This window comes from Musa acuminata, unplaced genomic scaffold (assembly GCF_036884655.1).
Source record: "Musa acuminata AAA Group cultivar baxijiao unplaced genomic scaffold, Cavendish_Baxijiao_AAA HiC_scaffold_1138, whole genome shotgun sequence".
NCBI classification, from domain to species: Eukaryota; Viridiplantae; Streptophyta; class Magnoliopsida; order Zingiberales; family Musaceae; genus Musa; species Musa acuminata.
The window spans coordinates 1102285-1119757 of record NW_027021350.1 but is presented as its reverse complement, the minus strand read 5'-3'; the positions used below and the strand labels follow the sequence as shown (position 1 = coordinate 1119757).

Here is a 17473-nt window from a genome sequence, read left to right as displayed (position 1 = left end):
AAACATAATTCGTGTTAGCATTAGCTAATTAGTTCAAACCCCAAAACTAACTTGATCATTTGAGGGATATTCATCGAGAAAACCCTTGATTTAGTTTTTGTGGGTTCATTGCTCTATAAAGCATGACCTAGATTGAAACGGACTTAAAATGGACATCGATTGAATTTGAATCATCATCCCAACTTGAATAAACAACTATGTATCATTTGATCACGAACATTAGAATGCGATGATGATAAAATCAATGTCTGTTGTGCATGATCAATATAGACAACGGTAGATGTAGAAGGATACTAACCAATTTTGTGCATCTAAATTACACTAAGAGTTTAATATCTTTTTTCTTATCTTTTGGATGATACTCTAATAATATTTAATGATGATCTAAATAAAAACAACAATTTCTACTCACCAATTCTCGTTTTTGCTAATCCTACAAAGGCATCAAAAAGCTCACAAAAAAAATTACTTAGTCAAAATTTCCAATATTTTTTACTGTAGTTAGATGCCTTATTTTATATTACTTTTACCATATATCATTTTTTTCTCAGAGTTTTATCTTATAATGTCAGAAATGGTGAACAGATTAAACCAATCTACAATGAGTGAATCAATTCAGAATTAGTGTCTGGTGCCTCTATAAAGGACTAATTCTTATTGGTAAACTCTCACTTCATACAATTATCTTAAGAAATAATAAAATATAATTTTCCTAATACAATCATTCAATTATCTATCGTATTCTTATTTCTCATAATTCCTCAATTATCATTATTTCATGTAACCTATTTCATATACGGATCAATCATCTCTTACCATCGATATCGAAACCCTAGTTGCATTGTTTTCGATAAAAAGAACATAAAAATTGTATAGAAAAAGTTGGAAGAGTATTAGAATTAAATGACAAGTTGAGAACATTTATATCCATTTATAAAAGAATGTCCTAGGAATATTAAAATAAAGTTATAAATATAAAAGAAGTTTGTAATTTTTTTATTAGGGTTAAATAAAAACCAATAGTGTGGGCATCCAATGTATCAACAGTGATGATGAGACTTGTTGGGCTGCATTTTCCATGCTGCTGTCATTGTTTTTCTCTCTCCAACCCTACCTTGTTAATGGACTCCATCAGTGGTCCTCACCTAACCCTGGAGCTTGTCTCCCACTCTTTGTTTGACTCCATCAGATATCCTTCAGAAGTAAATCTAGATCGAGCTTCTTATCTCTTTTGGTAGAAGAAACAAGAGAAGAAACTAAGAAGATGATCAGTACTTTTGTGTATATTCTTCTTCATCTCGCCGCGACTTCGATCCGAGATAGAATGATGTGAAAGAGAGAATGATGTGTTCTCTGGTTATGGTTTTCAGGTGCAAGAGGATTTGGGCGATGAGAGGTGGTGTCAGCCATCTGCAGCAACAGCACTACTTCTCCACAGAGCCTGCAAGGTATGATTTCCTGTTAAACCATCTCTTGTTCTTGTTCTTCTCTTGGAATTGTGTAATGGTGGCTCAGATTTGGCAACTAAAAGGTGGCTGGTTTTGTCCCAAACACATCCACAAGAGTGTGAACTACATAAATTGCTAGTAACTAATTAGACAAAACCTTTATGTTTGTTTGATGTCAATGATTAGATAGATAGGTAGAAATATCATTGTTTGACATGTTCTCTTTGGGAACTCATCAAACATGGTTAAGAGTGAGAAAGGAACTCTTGTTTAGTGGGCAAAGAAACCTTTGATGTGCCTATGCAGCAAGCAGTATTACTCCAAAATTTTGCTGATTTCTGTGATAATGGCTGCTAAAACCTGACAACCATTTTTGGTCTAACTTAATCTTCTTTCCTACTTTCTCACTGCTTTTCTCCATTGGGCTTAGGGATGATATCTCAATGTAAAAAAATATTTGAATGAGAAATATCTTTTATTTATATATATATATATATATATATATATATATATATATATATATATATATGTGTGTGTGTGTGTGTGTGCGCGCGCGCGCGTGCGCGCGCCCGTTATGTGGTTGAGGATGAAAGTTGAATAAGAACAAATGTGTGTTTCACACTAAATGCATTCTGACAAAGTGAAGTTGGATATAATCCCTTATCCACATCCTTATCAATTATATTGACTTCAAAAAAAAAATGATATCAAAGTAACTAAAAGATATTTAATTTTATTTTCATTTGCTTTCAATTTTGTGAGAATAATTCTCAAGTTATATTTGTCTCTGGAAGAACAAAAACCAATCTCAAACTCTTTAAACCCATACCAAGTTTTGACCGTTAGCAGGTTAGCCGGCAAAGTTGCAGTCATTACCGGAGCCGCCAGCGGCATCGGCAAAACGACCGCAGCTGAGTTCATCCGCCACGGCGCAAAAGTCATCCTAGCCGACGTCCACCACGAGCTCGGCAAAGCCACCGCTGACGAGCTCGGCCCCGCCGCTACCTTCGTCGGCTGCGATGTCACCCAGGAGCCCCACGTCGCCGCCGCCGTCGACCTCGCGGTCGCCAAGCATGGCCATCTCGACATCATGTTCAACAACGCCGGCGTCGCCGGATCCCTTGCCATGTCCATCACCGACCTCGACCTCGCCGACTTCGACCGCACCATGGCCATCAACGCCCGGTCGGTGGTGGCGGGGATCAAGCATGCCGCTCGCGTGATGGTCCCGCGCCGCGCCGGGTGCATTCTGTGTACCGCGAGCATCGCCGGGGTGCTCGGCGGGATAACGCCGCACGACTACTCAGTGTCGAAGGCGGCGGTGCTGGGGGCGGCGAGGTCGGCGGCGGCGGAGCTCAGCAAGCACGGGGTCAGGGTGAACTGCATCTCGCCGCATGCGCTGCCGACGCCGTTCGGGATCAATGCCATCAAGAAGATGATGCCGGAGGTAGACGTTCGGCGGGTGAAGGAGATGATCGAGGCCACGGGGGAGTTGGAGGGGACGAAGTGCGAGGTGGCGGACGCGGTGAATGCGGCGGTGTATTTGGCTTCGGATGAGGCCAAGTACATCAGCGGACACAATCTAGTGGTGGATGGTGGCTTCACTGCGTGCAAATATTTGCGACTTCCGCTACCCTGAGTAGATTCCTGGAATCCAGGCGAAGACGTACTGTGTTCTCTCGGGATCAGTGAATGATCGTGCAACTCGCCATGAAATTGTTCTGCTTCGCCTTAAAGAGGCATTGCATAAGGCCTATGTCAACTTACAACTGACTCCAAACTTTATGGCTATGAATGCACAAAGACTGCATTGCATGTAGTCCTATTTCACCTCCAAATGATAGTAATACTTACGAAGCCACCACATATATTTCAATATTTAATATACACGATATATATATATATATATATATATATATATATATATATATATATATATTAAATATTTAATTTTAAATTAATCAATATTAAACATACTAATCATAATATAAAAAATCTTAATCACTCTCTGATTAAAGAAAAAAAAAATATCTTTTAATTAAAAGGTTTTTTCTCTTAAATCTTCCAAATTAGCATCAATTTAATTTATAAATCGTTGCTTTGAATAGTTCAGAAAGATACAAATGTGAAAAAAAATAAGTTTGAGATAGTTTAAGAGAGTTTGAGTGAAATATGAGAGAGAATAAGTTAAAAAACCCGTAAGGAAAGGCACCAACGATCAATTTGATTGTTGGAACACTATTACATATTAGTAACGATCAATTTTGACCATTATCGAGCTGGCGGTAACGATCGAAATCGATTGTTACCAAACTATATTGGGTGATAATGATCGAAATTTCAACTATTATTGCTTGATATAGTTTCGTACCATATGATATAGGGTGATATTGAGTGTTCCACCCGGTAGTGGACAATTCACATACCGATATATTATCGGATTGATATGTACTATTTGTATAGGATGATATTATTCGAAATTAAAAATTTTACTATAAATACAATAAAGAGAAAAGAAGTGAAGGAGAAGCACTAAAGGAGAAGAGATAAAACAACACGAAAGATAAAGAGAGTTATAAGAAAGATTAAAGAAAACCAAAAAAATGTAAGAGAAAGAATATTCAAAATTTCCAATAAATCTTCTAATAATTAGCTAAACATATTAATTATATACCATAATAGTACAGACAAATCCTTGCATCTCTTTTTCTGAAGCTGCAATTGAAACTGATCATACTGCTACACTGCTACAGGATTTCACACTACAGACCATGTTATTATAACCCGAGAACCATTTTGGCTTCATTGACCAAAGATTTAGCTCGAAAAGAATCAAGATTTCGAAAATATACTTATAATTTAGGACAAAATTACTTATCAAGACCGCACAAAATTTCTAAAAAGAATAAACACAGTGAGTCACCCACTAATGTACATGATATTACCTGAAAGAAAGAAAACACTATTTATGTTGCTCAAACCCTAGTCATGGATTGCAAACATGCAACCTTACTGTTGAACGAAGGCTGCACACATCCAGATATTAAATCTTTAGATTTATTTTGTGAAGTATTTATTTGATTTAATTGGGTATTTAGATCTCTCTATATCAATAATATTCTTATCATTCTATTCTTGTAATCTTCAAGTTGAAACGATGTTAGATCTTGTCGGTGACTAAATTTCTTGTTTTCTTCCTCATACCATCCATGTGTATCTTCCATGTTAGATCTTGTTTTCTTGTTATACATTACACTTCTTGGGTTTGCCATGGAGAATTTGGATTGAATCATGAATTCATATCTTCATCTTCTAACACCACACATGTAGAAGATAACTTGTCTATACATCACATTGATGAATTGAACAATTTTCTATAAGAGTGGAAGCACAAGAATAACATAAAACAACTTCACCAAATATAGAAGATCTTATTAGAGATGCTAGCAAAGAATTGTGTCAAGGATGCTCATCCTTTAGCAAGCTCTCTTTCATTGTGCGACTTTTTCATTTGAAGTGTTTTCATGAGTGGAGTAATAAGTCATTTAATGTCATACTTGAATTGCTGAATCTTGCATTATCATTATAGGTCAAATTACCAAAGTCAACTTATGTAACTAAGAAGTTTCTTGGAGACCTAGGCTTAGGCACAAAAAAAATTTATGCTTATCCTAATGATTGTATATCGGAAAGAAAAATAAATTGATGAATCATGTGTTAGATTATGTGGTCCTATTTAATTATGTAAGATATATTATAGATATGATTGAATTCTGATTATGATTATTGATCGATAGAAAAGAAGTTCATATTATAGTAGGATTTCTTAGGGGATGCCCTTAATAGGAGGAACTCTCATAATAACTTATCCTAGACCCTCTCGCCTATAAATAGACAGAAACTTTAAGGGCTAAAAAGATATATCTCAACGCAATTGAGAGATAAATATTTTTTTCTCAATCTCCATAATCCATCAATCTAAGTGGTCCTACGAAAGGATAAGAAGAGAGGAGAATGAATGTCTAGTTCTCCTTGTAGATTGATATCTCAGATCCAACAATGATATGCTTGTAGATCGGTTTATTCTTCTGAACAATAATAAAATGTACACATCGTAATATTGTTAGATCTAATTTTATTTGATTTCAATTCTAACATAAAAGTTTTTTTTCCATAGCATGTTTATAGATTTTATGCTAACATCATGCTCTAGATGTGGTGCATCTAGATAAAAAGTAAATGAAAGAAATGTTGATAATAATGTAAGAAAAATAAACAAAAGAAGCAACCAAGGTCTTGCATTATTTTTCATTAATTCTTAGGCTTTAAAGATTGTTCACATCTTCAAAAATAGAATTGAATATGAAATTGCATGAAGAAGGTTGTAAGAAAGATGGCTGGATGGTCTCTTGAGACACCCTACGGACTCTATAACTTGGAAAGGTTTTTAATCCTGACATCCACAATTTGCCTCGGACTCATACAATGTTTGACTTAGATTAGCTGCCGATGGCTTCAATCCATTTAGAACAATGAGTGTTGCACATTATACTCGGCCAATTATTTTGGTTCCATATAATCTCCCTCCTTTGATGTTTCTTATCCCTGACCAACGCCACCTATAAATGATATTGATATCTATTTAATGCCCTTAACAAATGAGCTAAAAGACTTATCTGAGAATGGTGCTATACATATGCTGATGTCTCCGAGAAAAAAGAAATTAGGTGGCACTTGATTCTAAATCTCATAGAAGTTTTATATATTTTTTAAAATATATCAAAAGAATAGAATACTTAAGATAGTCAAGCATAATCTTTTATTAGAAAATAAGTGATTTTGAGTAACAAAACATATCTAAAATTAAAAATTATTCAAAATCTAGATTAGCTAAAAAATCAATCCTTAATCTATAAAATCAAAATTTTAGGTAAGTAAAAAAAAATTAGTTTTTTTTAATCTCAATCTTCCTTAGAGATGAGGTTTCCTAGGAGAGAGAAAAAAATATGAGAGAACAATGAGAAAAAGAAAAGTGAGTTAATATGAGAGGATTTTTTTTTTATTTCATCCTTGATCAATGTAGAAATGATTTGATTCGATCCATTTAAAAATGTGTAATGGAAAATATTGGTGATAGATCAACTTAACTTGGTTTGAACCTGCATGCAAAATTTTCAGGTGTGACCGAGAGAGTCTCATATGTTTGACTTGGTGTTGACCTATAAGATGACGAAGATCGAATTGATTTCTCGATGTAGTCCCTTCGATGCTCAAGTGAATAACGGAACAGAGTGGGAGTTGAGAGCAAATAATAAGTGTCCTTAATCATTATAGTGTGATGATCATGTTATAATCGATCCATTCGAAAGGAATATTTTATGTATGCATAAAGTATTCCCTAAGCATTTTATATTAGGTCGATGTTCATATAACCCAATTGTTGACTATGACCCTAATCTTCTCGTGCTGAGTGAGTTATCATGTGTCAAGCATTGATTGGGTTGACACTTTCCTTATCATTTGTCCATCTAAATGTGCCCTTCAAGAGCTCTCTCTTAGAGGGATCCAAAAGTACACCTATATGTTGGCTCGACATGTGGGTCATCAACATATTGAGCAACCTCTAATGATTAGCTCAAAGAGGACACATCATGCAACATCTTTGTCCATATGTCAATGCATTGAAGGTTGGGCTTAGGTCCCCCCTCCATCTACTTATCCTAGCATGTATTCAATGGTCGAGAATTTAGCCTTCCTAGATGGTGCCTAACTCATGGCACTATCTAATTGCATTTATTAAGAATGCTACCATGTTGATATTACCTTAATCCGTGGCCTATTCTATGCTTACTTCTGTATTGACAAGAGGGCCATTGGCTACTACCTTGTAGCTTGGGATGGGCTCAAGATGAAGGGGGCTATAACGTCAAACAAATGTTTGAATCTCTTGGTGATAAAAAAGAGGGGTGCGGCCCCAATTGTCAGGGCCTTCTCTCTTGTTACTCCTTCCTCAACTCATTTTGTCACCTCAATGGTCCTTGGCCAACCAGCCTAATCAATTGCACTTGAGGCTCTAACGGTTGCTCCCACTAACAAAGCCTCCATTGAAAAGCCTTTCGAGAGGTAGAAAGTTATGATGAAGAAGAAGACATTCAAAATAACCTCAAGGAATGAAAACACTAAGGAAGGATTATCCAAGACTGGATGCATTTTGATGCTTAGCCCGATAAAGGTGCATCGAGCTCATTTTGATGTTTATCTTAGTCGAGGGTGCCGGTGATAATAAATCTAAAGATTATAAGAAACCTTTAGATTATGTAAGGTTTCTATGATCAGAATTTTATCTTTACCCCAAAGCATTTGGACTAATGTGCATCCAATACTTCATCCCAAACGAGTATGAGTTACAAGTACTTTGGCTCGAGCAGTGTCCTTCTAACCCAATGTGCAAATATTTTTTATCAATATGTCAATGCATTAAAGGTTGGGCTTAGGTGTAACATCCCTCATTTAAAAAAAAAATTAGTAAATACTTGTTTGTAAATATGAGGATTATTTAATAAATTTTTTTATTAGATAATATTATATTAAAGTTTATGGCTAAGGACCTAAGAGTAAATATTAAAATTTTGATATGATTTATAGAATATTCAGAATTGAGTAAATAAAAATAAAATAAAATAAAATGAAGGACATGTGTCATTAACAAGGAAGAGTCACTTGCATTTATTCTAAAGATTGACACCTAAACCCCCATGCATGCTTGCCACCTCACTATTTTAGCATGAGCCAAACCTAAGTAATTTAAGGCACTATTAAAAAGAAACTTTGCAGCCAACGTTAGTTTGAGGAGAAGAAGAAGGAAGAAGGAGAAGAAGAAGAGGAAACTTTGTTTGAGGTTTTGTATCAACTCCCTATATTTGGGAATCAAACTCATCTAAGGCAAGTGTTCTAATCTCTTCTTACAGAATTCCTAATCTCTATTTTTCTTTTAATTCTGCATAATTCAAAAGATTTCAGCTTAGTACCAAACCTTTCTTTCCTTTTGATACAAAGTCATGAATCTGAAATTTTTCGGTAATCTGACTTCTATACATTGTTTTGGATCTAACTTTTAGCACTAAACTCTGATTTAGGCAAAACCTAATCCATTTGAAATTAGACTCAAATATCTTTATTTTGACACCAAGATTGAATGATTTGGAGTTTAAATGCCTACTAAGACTTATATTTTCATTTACCCTATAGATTCTGCAAAATAGGGACTAAAATTTCTGACCTTTTGTTACTAAATTGCTTATAACTCTCGAGAGAAAATTCTGAATTATACAAAGCTTAGTTCTTTAGAAACTAGATTCACATATCTTTCTTTTGACACCTAGTTGGAAATTTTAAAGTATGTTTGCTTTTTAAAACATCTATTTAAATTGATTCTATCAAGTCTGTAAAACAGGGATGATCAATTTTGACATTCCTTTACTCTATTTGTTGTAACTTCCTGTTAAGAACTCAAAAAATTATAAATCTGAGTTCATCTGAAAATAGATTGATACAACTTTCCAATTACACCTATTTTTAGTGATTTGGAGCATGCTTGGTCACTCAAACAATTCAGAAAATGTACCATTCAAATTATGTCATAATTGATAACTTTGTTGGGTTTTGCCTATTCAATTTTCATCCTATTGGAAATATGATTTCTGCTAAATTCTTCTTCAATTGAGCTTTATATTAGTCCTTTGAAGTTCTTGTATTGTTCATCCTGAAATTATTATATATCTAAAATTTATTATGTAATGCTTTGTTTGCATTTCCTTGTTTGATAAAGGCACATGCATATCTTTGTTGTTCCGCATGTGCTTCTGATATGTGTCAATGTTATTGTTCATACTACCCTTTTGTACTCTGGTGTCTTGTGGGATATTATGAATCTTTGCCAGAAATGGTAAAGGAAGCTATGCTTAGAGCCCGCGATTGCTCTACCGGCCCCATTGACTTCACTCAGACGTGGGTGGATGGAGCTCCCAAACGTGGGAGACTTATGCTTGGTGGTCATCCAGAAATGGATGAATCACATTATGTATGTGGTCCCACAGCGCCCTCTATGTTTATTGATATGATATCCAAAGCTTTGTTTATGAGTTCATATTATGCTTTGGATAAAAATGGAATGCATGCTACATCAAAAATGACAAACAAGTTTGTGTTTATTATTCGGTTCACTTTTTATATTTTGAAGTGTTTCGTTTGTCATTATTATACCCCCAAACACTCTTACGCCTTTGATATGTGCCTAAATGCTTCATGTGCCATTTGATACATGCCTAAATGCTTCTTTTGCCAATGAAATGCTCCAATTTCTTTTCTCCTATTATTATGTCTAATGCATGTTTTTGAATGAGGTAAACCTTTGTGATTTTATATCAAATGAGATGATTTCAAATGAACACTTATATTTCTACTTTTATATCTTGATACTAAGCCTGCTTGAACTTCTCCTATCGCCATGGATATGTTAGACACTTGCTGAGCTCTTTATGCTCACCCCGTTGCTATATAAATTTTTCAGGGTAGCTTGTCACCCATTGAAAAGCTAGAATTGGGTTAAAGCAGTGAAAGGCTAGAATATTTTTGAGCTAATCTTTGTTGGATGATAGGTTTTTGTTGTATAGTATACTTTACTTCTGATGTAATGTTAAGGATCTATTGATACTTATGTGTTGTAAAAGTTTAAAGGACCGCTCATGTGTATGGAATTATAAGTTTAAGTTGTATAAGGATAAGAACTCATGGTAAATAATTATCTTTTTGTGACTGTATATACTTCTACGATTATGGATTTGTGTTGTGGATGATGTTTAGTTGAGTTGCCCTTAGATTTTGTGAATCTTTGAGTGAAGTGGATTACGGTTTATGTAACGTACTTGTTTATGAATTATGAATATTGATTTTTGAATTATTCTTAGTATCCTCAAATTGTTAGATTGGATCATGAATTGAATTGATGATGAATTATAATATTATTGATTTTAGACAGGGTCACACTTCCTGAATGTGATAATTTGGGGGGCATGACATTAGGTCCCCCTTCTATCTGCTCATCCTATCATGCCTTTAGTGGTCGAGAATTTAGCCTTCTTAGATGGTGCTCAACTTATAGCAATATCTAACCACCTTTATTAAGAATGTTACCATATTGACATTACCCTAATCTATGATCGATTCCATGCTTGCTTTTGTGTTTGCAAGAGGGTCAATGGCTACTACATTATAGCTTGGGATAGATTCAAGGTGAAGGGGCCCTAATGGCCAACAAAGGTCGAAATGGGTGATTCTTCATCATTAGGACTTGTTGAGATTAAAATTCAGTCTCGACTAGTCTACACAAACCATCAAGGAGAAGGGTCAAGTCTTTTAGTTGGTGGAGGCTCTGTCCTCTTCTCTAGCTATCCCGACCCCTTAGAGTATGATCCAAACTTTTTTTTTTCTTACTCTGCTTTTACTTTCATGTTATGTAACTATGTCTTCTTTCCCAATTTTGCAAGGATGAATCTCTTGGTGATAAAAAAAGAGAGAGGCAACCCTAACCATCGAGGCCTTCTCTCTTAGTGCATCTTTCTCATCTTATTGTAATGCCTTCATGGTCCTTGGGAAATTGGCCCAATCGATAACACCTATGGCTCCAAGAGTTGCTCTTATTAATAAGGACTCCCATCGAAGCACTTTTCAAAAGATAGAAGGTTGTGATGAAGAAGAGGGCATCCAAGATGGCCTCAAGAAATGAAAACACTGAGCAAAGATCATCTAGGAAGTGATTCATGGATATATTTTGATGCTTAACCCGAGAAGGGTGCATCGAGCACATTTTGATATTTAACCCAATCGATAGGGCCTATGATAATAAATCTAAATATTATGAGAGACCTTTAGATTATATAAGGTTTCTACGATTAGGATTTTATCTTGACCCTAAAGTATTTGGACTACATATGCATTCAATACTTCATCCTAGTCGAGTACAAGTTATTGATACTTTGTCCCGAGCAATGTCCTTCTAACCCAATGTGCAAATATCTTTGTCTATATGTCAATGCATTAAAGGTTGGGCTTGTAACACTCTACTTCTAATTTCACTCGTACTCTACATGCATGTAGAATGCCACATTTTAAATTTTCATTACTGTTATTAATAGAAGTGCAACAAAAAAGTGGGCAATCTTAAAATTAAAAGTTATTAACTTACTTAAAAAAATGATAAGGTTTCCTCTATACGTAGTATTTTTGACACCTATATAGAATTATAACATCTAAGGAAAAATACAAACATAACATGTCTAAAATCTATACAAAAAAAAAATAAGTCATTGTCCATATCTACACTAGCATGGGCCTGCACATGCTCACTTTCCTACCCAATCACTTGGGTGGGCTACTAGTATCTTTACCTATAAAATATGATCTATAGTAAGTAATCACTCAGCAAGTATAAGCCTTTATAGTTTTATGCATGCATCATGTCATATATATAATATTTCAAAATCATGGGCATAAGACATTTAATAGTAAACATCTCATCTTATGACTTCTTTAGCAAGCATAATCCTGTAACATAGTATATGCACAATAAGAAGGTAAAATTTTATGTCGAAATAATTCAAATGCTTATATGCACATGTAGGAAACATAGCAAATTCATAAACTTCTACACATAATATCATAACATATACGTGCACTCCCATACCGCACATCATTATAATATATACGTGCACTCTCACACCGTACGTCATAATACGTACATATACCCCCACACTACATATTATAATATATACGTGTACTCCCACACTGCACATCATAATACATACATATACTCTCACATCATATGTGTGCATTGCATGTTATAATATATCAATGCACTCCCACATTGTATGTCATAAGATATACATGAAGTCTATCATAGCATATACATGTACTTCCACACCAAATGTCATAGCATATATGTGCATTGCATGTTATCATATATGTATGTTTTCATAGAAAATACGTGTACTCCTACACTGCACATCATCATATATTGTATGCATATAAGATATTTTTATTATAATTTATATATTTTTATACTTACAAAATATATACATTCACATTTGGCTCATGACTAACTTATGACGATTATAACAGTTGAAACATGCTTTCCAAAATGCATTATGCATACGATAATTTATACAACCACTATTTTATAATTAATTAAACTTATACTTACATGATTGAACTAAAAAATGAAGATATCAATGAAAGACCATGTTCCTTAATGATTAAGTATGCTAGGAGGTGATACACATACAAAATTGGGAGCATAGTTTATAATTTAAAACCCTAATGCCTTAATTAAAAACCCTATCTCTTGAATTATTGATTTATAATAATTTATTACAATAATTTATAAAAAAAGTTTGGTAAAATCTCTCATAAAATAAATTATACTTACCTAAAATTTTATCTAGATTTTACTATCAATTTTTAATAATTCACTCTATAATAAAATAAAACAGTTAATATCAATCAAACTATTACATAATTTAATGAAGAAATTTTACTTTACTAGTCTAGCTAACCAAACGATCTTGAATTATCATAAAATTTTATAAAAAACTAGGAGACATATAATATACAATAAATTATAACTTAAAATCAAATTATTTGAAGGCTAAATTATCCTCTTAATTCAACTACCAACACCTACTCTATTATGCTAAAACTAGGTTATGACTGTCTAAATTTATAAACGTTATATTTTGGTATATAGAGATGGTATTCACTCAATTCTAAATCTCACAAAACCATAAGGGAATCTTTTAAAATATATAAATGGGCTAAAACCTAATTATATTTTTAAGAGGGCTAATTTAACTCGAAAAGAACCCCTTCTCATAAAATAAGGGATTATTAGTACCTCAAATTGGGCTAGTAATAACTGTATGCACCAATCTCAAATTAAAGTTATATTAAATATTTTAAAACCATTAGAGAATTATCCAAAACATATTCAAAAATTAAATATAAATATGAAGCCTCCATGAAAAAATGTTAACTTATAATTTGTAAAATTGAAATATTAGGTATAGCAAGAGAAGAATTAAGTTTTTCTTACTTCAATCTTCCATAGAGTTGAGATTTCCTAGCCTCCATGAAAAAAATTAAGAGAATGATTGAAGGAACAAAAAGGGGTGACCATAGGTTATCAAGTTGATAAAGAGAATGAGGCCAAAATTAAAGTATAGGTGCCTCTTCTTTTACCAATATAATTTTAATGTTTTGACAACATTAGTTGAGTTTAATTTGATTTGAACAAAGATAATATTTTTTATCTAAACTCATCAGATAATCTCACTTATATATCTTAATATTTAGTATAACACTTCTCTTTGATTTGTATTCTTCTTTAATTTTTTATTACTCCATCCTTTGTATGCATGAGATTTAAAACTTAAACCTTTTTATTTTAATTATATTTAAAATATTCAAGCATTAAGATTCAATTAACATCGATTACAATTCAATCATCACTTTTAGTCACTATATGTATATTTATTATCATAACTTAATCTTGTATTCAAATCTGTTAAAATACTTTGGTTTCTTATGCTATACTTAATGTAAACATTAATGCTTATATATATGCTCAACTAATATTTCATAAAATATTGAGAATGATATTTTTGAAAAATATGTTTTTTAATCTTAAAAGTCAAAAACAAGAAAACCTCCCTAGAGATCATCAAGGGCAGAGACTAGGTCCTTGAACAATCATCAATACTATAGAAGGGTTTGTGCTGGAGGTATCAAGGGCTAGAAAGTGCTGAGTCTAGGGCATAGAACTTTCACTAGAATATTCGAGATAATGTTCTTACAATATGCAAGCTCTTCTTCTAAAGTCAAAATATTATGGACAATATCGACGATAGTTGGATTAACCCAACACTGTTTAAACCCACGTGTGCAAGGTCTTCAGGTGTGATTAAGAGAGTCTTAAAAGGTCGACTTTGTATCGACTTGTAAGAAAATCAAGATCAATATGATTTTGTGATGTGGTCCCCTTGGTACTCATAATTTGAAAATTGACACATATGACTTAATTATGAATTGAAACATGCACATTAGTTGTCTCAATTCCATAAATCTGTGATCATTCTATTAATCAGATTTCATTATGTCACTAAATTTATAACCAATACCCACATAAACCTAATCCAAATCTATGATGTGTTGATTGTGCCAAGAATTCACATCCAATCCTGTAGAAAGTAAAAACTTCCATGTCTTCACCTACACATTCATTCCTGTCTTATTAAGAATTATATATATGTGTCTTGTATTCCTACATATCCACAACAAACCATACCTATCCACAACAAACCATCAATTCTTTGTATTGCTTAAAATATTTTAACTCATTATAAAAATACTATATATCATATAAGAATCATAAATATTTTTTTAATATTTTTTTTCATAAGGATATATATAAGCAAGGTTTATAAATATTTTTCTAATTTATTTTTCTCTATTATAGTGTTTTGTAATAAAGTTACAGTATTTTTGAAAATATATTAAAAACATTGTTACCATGTCGAAAAATATTGTAACTTATAGAGAAGTCAAATTATTTGAATGTTTATTTTCTTAAATAAGAAACCATATCTATTTAAGATCCAAGCAAGGCTCAGAATTATTTTCTTAATATATCTTTGAGTTTATTTTTCTCATGTTATAATGTTTTATAATAGGGTTACAGTGTTTTTGAAAATATATCATTTCAATATGGTTATAATGTTTTTGACATATTTTTAAAAATATCACAATCAAAACATTGTAAAAGAGGAAAATGAGCTGAAAACATATTAGAATAATATTTATGAATCTTGTTTATATATCCTTATGAAAAATATTAGAAAATATTTATGTATAGGAATCAACCTAAATAAAAATAAAAAATGCTAGGATATAATAAAAATATTGTAATCAATGGAAATCGATCTAATTCAAGAGATTGATTCATCCTGTAGATCGGTTTATAGAATAAATAAATAAATAAATAATTTACTATCAAATCAACAATATATTCAAAATTAGATGGAGAAAGAAAGAAAGAAAAGATTATTAGAAAAACCTGAAAAGGGTCATATACGGTAAAAAAAGGTCTAAATAAGGCCTTTTTCGAAAAATCTCCTCAGGTAAAAAGGTCACGAGATTTTGCGCGTTTCGAGAAGCAAAAAGCCTTTAACGTCAAATCCAACTACCTGACCACAAACAGCAGCGTAAGAGTTTGTCGAACCGTAATTCAACACGTCATCAACAAGGTCCCACCACTACTGGATTCAAACGAGCCACCTTTGACACGTTCTCCTATTGCAAGAAATCGACGACACAGTAGATCCGTCCTCTCTCTCTCTGCCGTCTTAAAGAGGCATTTCCTTTTTGCAGCCAACATAACTAGTATGGATGTGGATGAGGGATGATATCCAACTTTAGCTTCTGCACCATCTCCACAGATACCACATTTTCAAAGCTATTGCTGTCGATGATCACCAAGCACACCTTGCCAAGAGAAGTGCATTTAGTGTGGGGATTTGGGATAAAAAAACTATAATCTGTATCCTTTCACCCTAGAAGCATACCCAAGGAAAATGCACTTTTTCGCTCGAGGCTCTAATTTTCCTTCATTTACATGCATGTATGCTGGACACCCAAAAAATTTTAAATCAGAGTAATTAGCAGGAGTACCTAACCAAACTTCCTCCGGAGTTTTAAAATTAAGTGTTGCAGAAGGAGCGCGGTTGACAACGTAACAGGCTATATTAATTGCCTCTGCCCAAAAGTTCTTTGTCAACCCTACATTTGAGATCATACACCTTGCTCTCTCCAAGAGTATTCTATTCATACGTTCGGCCACACCATTTTGCTGAGGCATCATCCTAACAGTGCGATGCCGAACAATTCCTTCATTTTTATAGAATTCATCAAATTCACCTTCACAAAATTCCATGCCATTATCTATTCGATGCTGCTTAATTTGTTTACCTGTTTGCTTCTCAATCAAAGCCTTCCATTGTTTAAAAGTTAGAAAAACATCATTTTTATGCTTCAGAAAATAAACCTAAACTTTCTTGGAATAATCGTCAATGAAAGTCAACATATACTTGGCACTACCCTTAGACTAAACACGAGCTGGACCCCAAAGGTCTGAATGAATATAGTCAAGAGTACTTTTCGTTTTGTGAACTGCTAGAGAATTGAAGCTGACTCTTTTCTGCTTTCCAAAAATACAGTATTCATAAAAATCCAGTGGCCCAGTACTCTGTTCGCAAAGAAGATATCTTTTGCTCAATATGCTCAAACCTTTTTCACTCATATGACCCAAACGCATATGCCATAATTTGGTGATGTCAGAATCTGACAATGATGATGATGAGATTGCAACCGAGCCTGTGATAGTAGTTCCCTGCAAAATATATAAGCTACCAGACCTACAAGATTTCATAACAACAAGAGCACTTCTAGAAACTTTTATAACTCCACCTTCAGCTGTGTATTTAAGGTACAAAGCACGATTGGTTGCAAAGGGCTATAGTCAGGTACATGGTGTTGATTTTAATGATGTATTTTCACTTGTTGTTAAACATAGCTCTATTCGTGTTTTGCTTGCTTTAATTGCCATGAATGATTTAGAATTGGAGCAACTTGATGTCAAGATAGCTTTCTTACATGGTAAACTTGAAGAACAAATTTATATAGAGTAACCTCATGGATTTGAAGTTGACGGTAAGGAAGATCATGTTTGCTTGTTAAAAAAATCCTTCTATGAATTGAAGCAGTCTCCAAGACAATGGTATATGAGGTTTGATTCTTTTATATTGGGTCATAGTTACACAAGGAGCATGTATGATAGCTGTGTTTACTTCCGGAAGTTAACTGATGGCTCTTTTGTGTATTTGTTGCTTTATATTGATGACATGTTTATTACAGCTAAG

General features: G+C 33.5%; 1 protein-coding gene across 2 annotated transcripts; it reads left to right on the top strand.

Annotated features, from left to right (window-relative positions):
- The first annotated feature begins 1125 nt into the window (after nt 1–1125).
- On the top strand, nt 1126–3286 carry LOC104000075 (secoisolariciresinol dehydrogenase). Of its 2 annotated transcripts, none has more exons than XM_009422016.3 (3): nt 1126–1281; nt 1371–1448; nt 2298–3286. In XM_009422016.3, exons 1-3 carry the CDS (start codon nt 1265–1267, stop codon nt 3085–3087), a joined length of 885 nt encoding a protein of 294 aa, XP_009420291.2. In that variant the 5' UTR covers nt 1126–1264; the 3' UTR covers nt 3088–3286. The 2 variants fall into 2 exon arrangements, with proteins under 2 accessions (XP_009420291.2, XP_009420290.2); XM_009422015.3 differs by having other exon boundaries at nt 2295–3286.
- The last annotated feature ends 14187 nt before the right edge of the window (nt 3287–17473 follow it).

Coding starts and splice junctions, on each gene's coding strand:
- LOC104000075 (XM_009422015.3), top strand. Junction 1,449..2,294: donor TTCTCCACAGAGCCTGCAAG/GTATGATTTCCT, acceptor TTTGACCGTTAG/CAGGTTAGCCGGCAAAGTTG.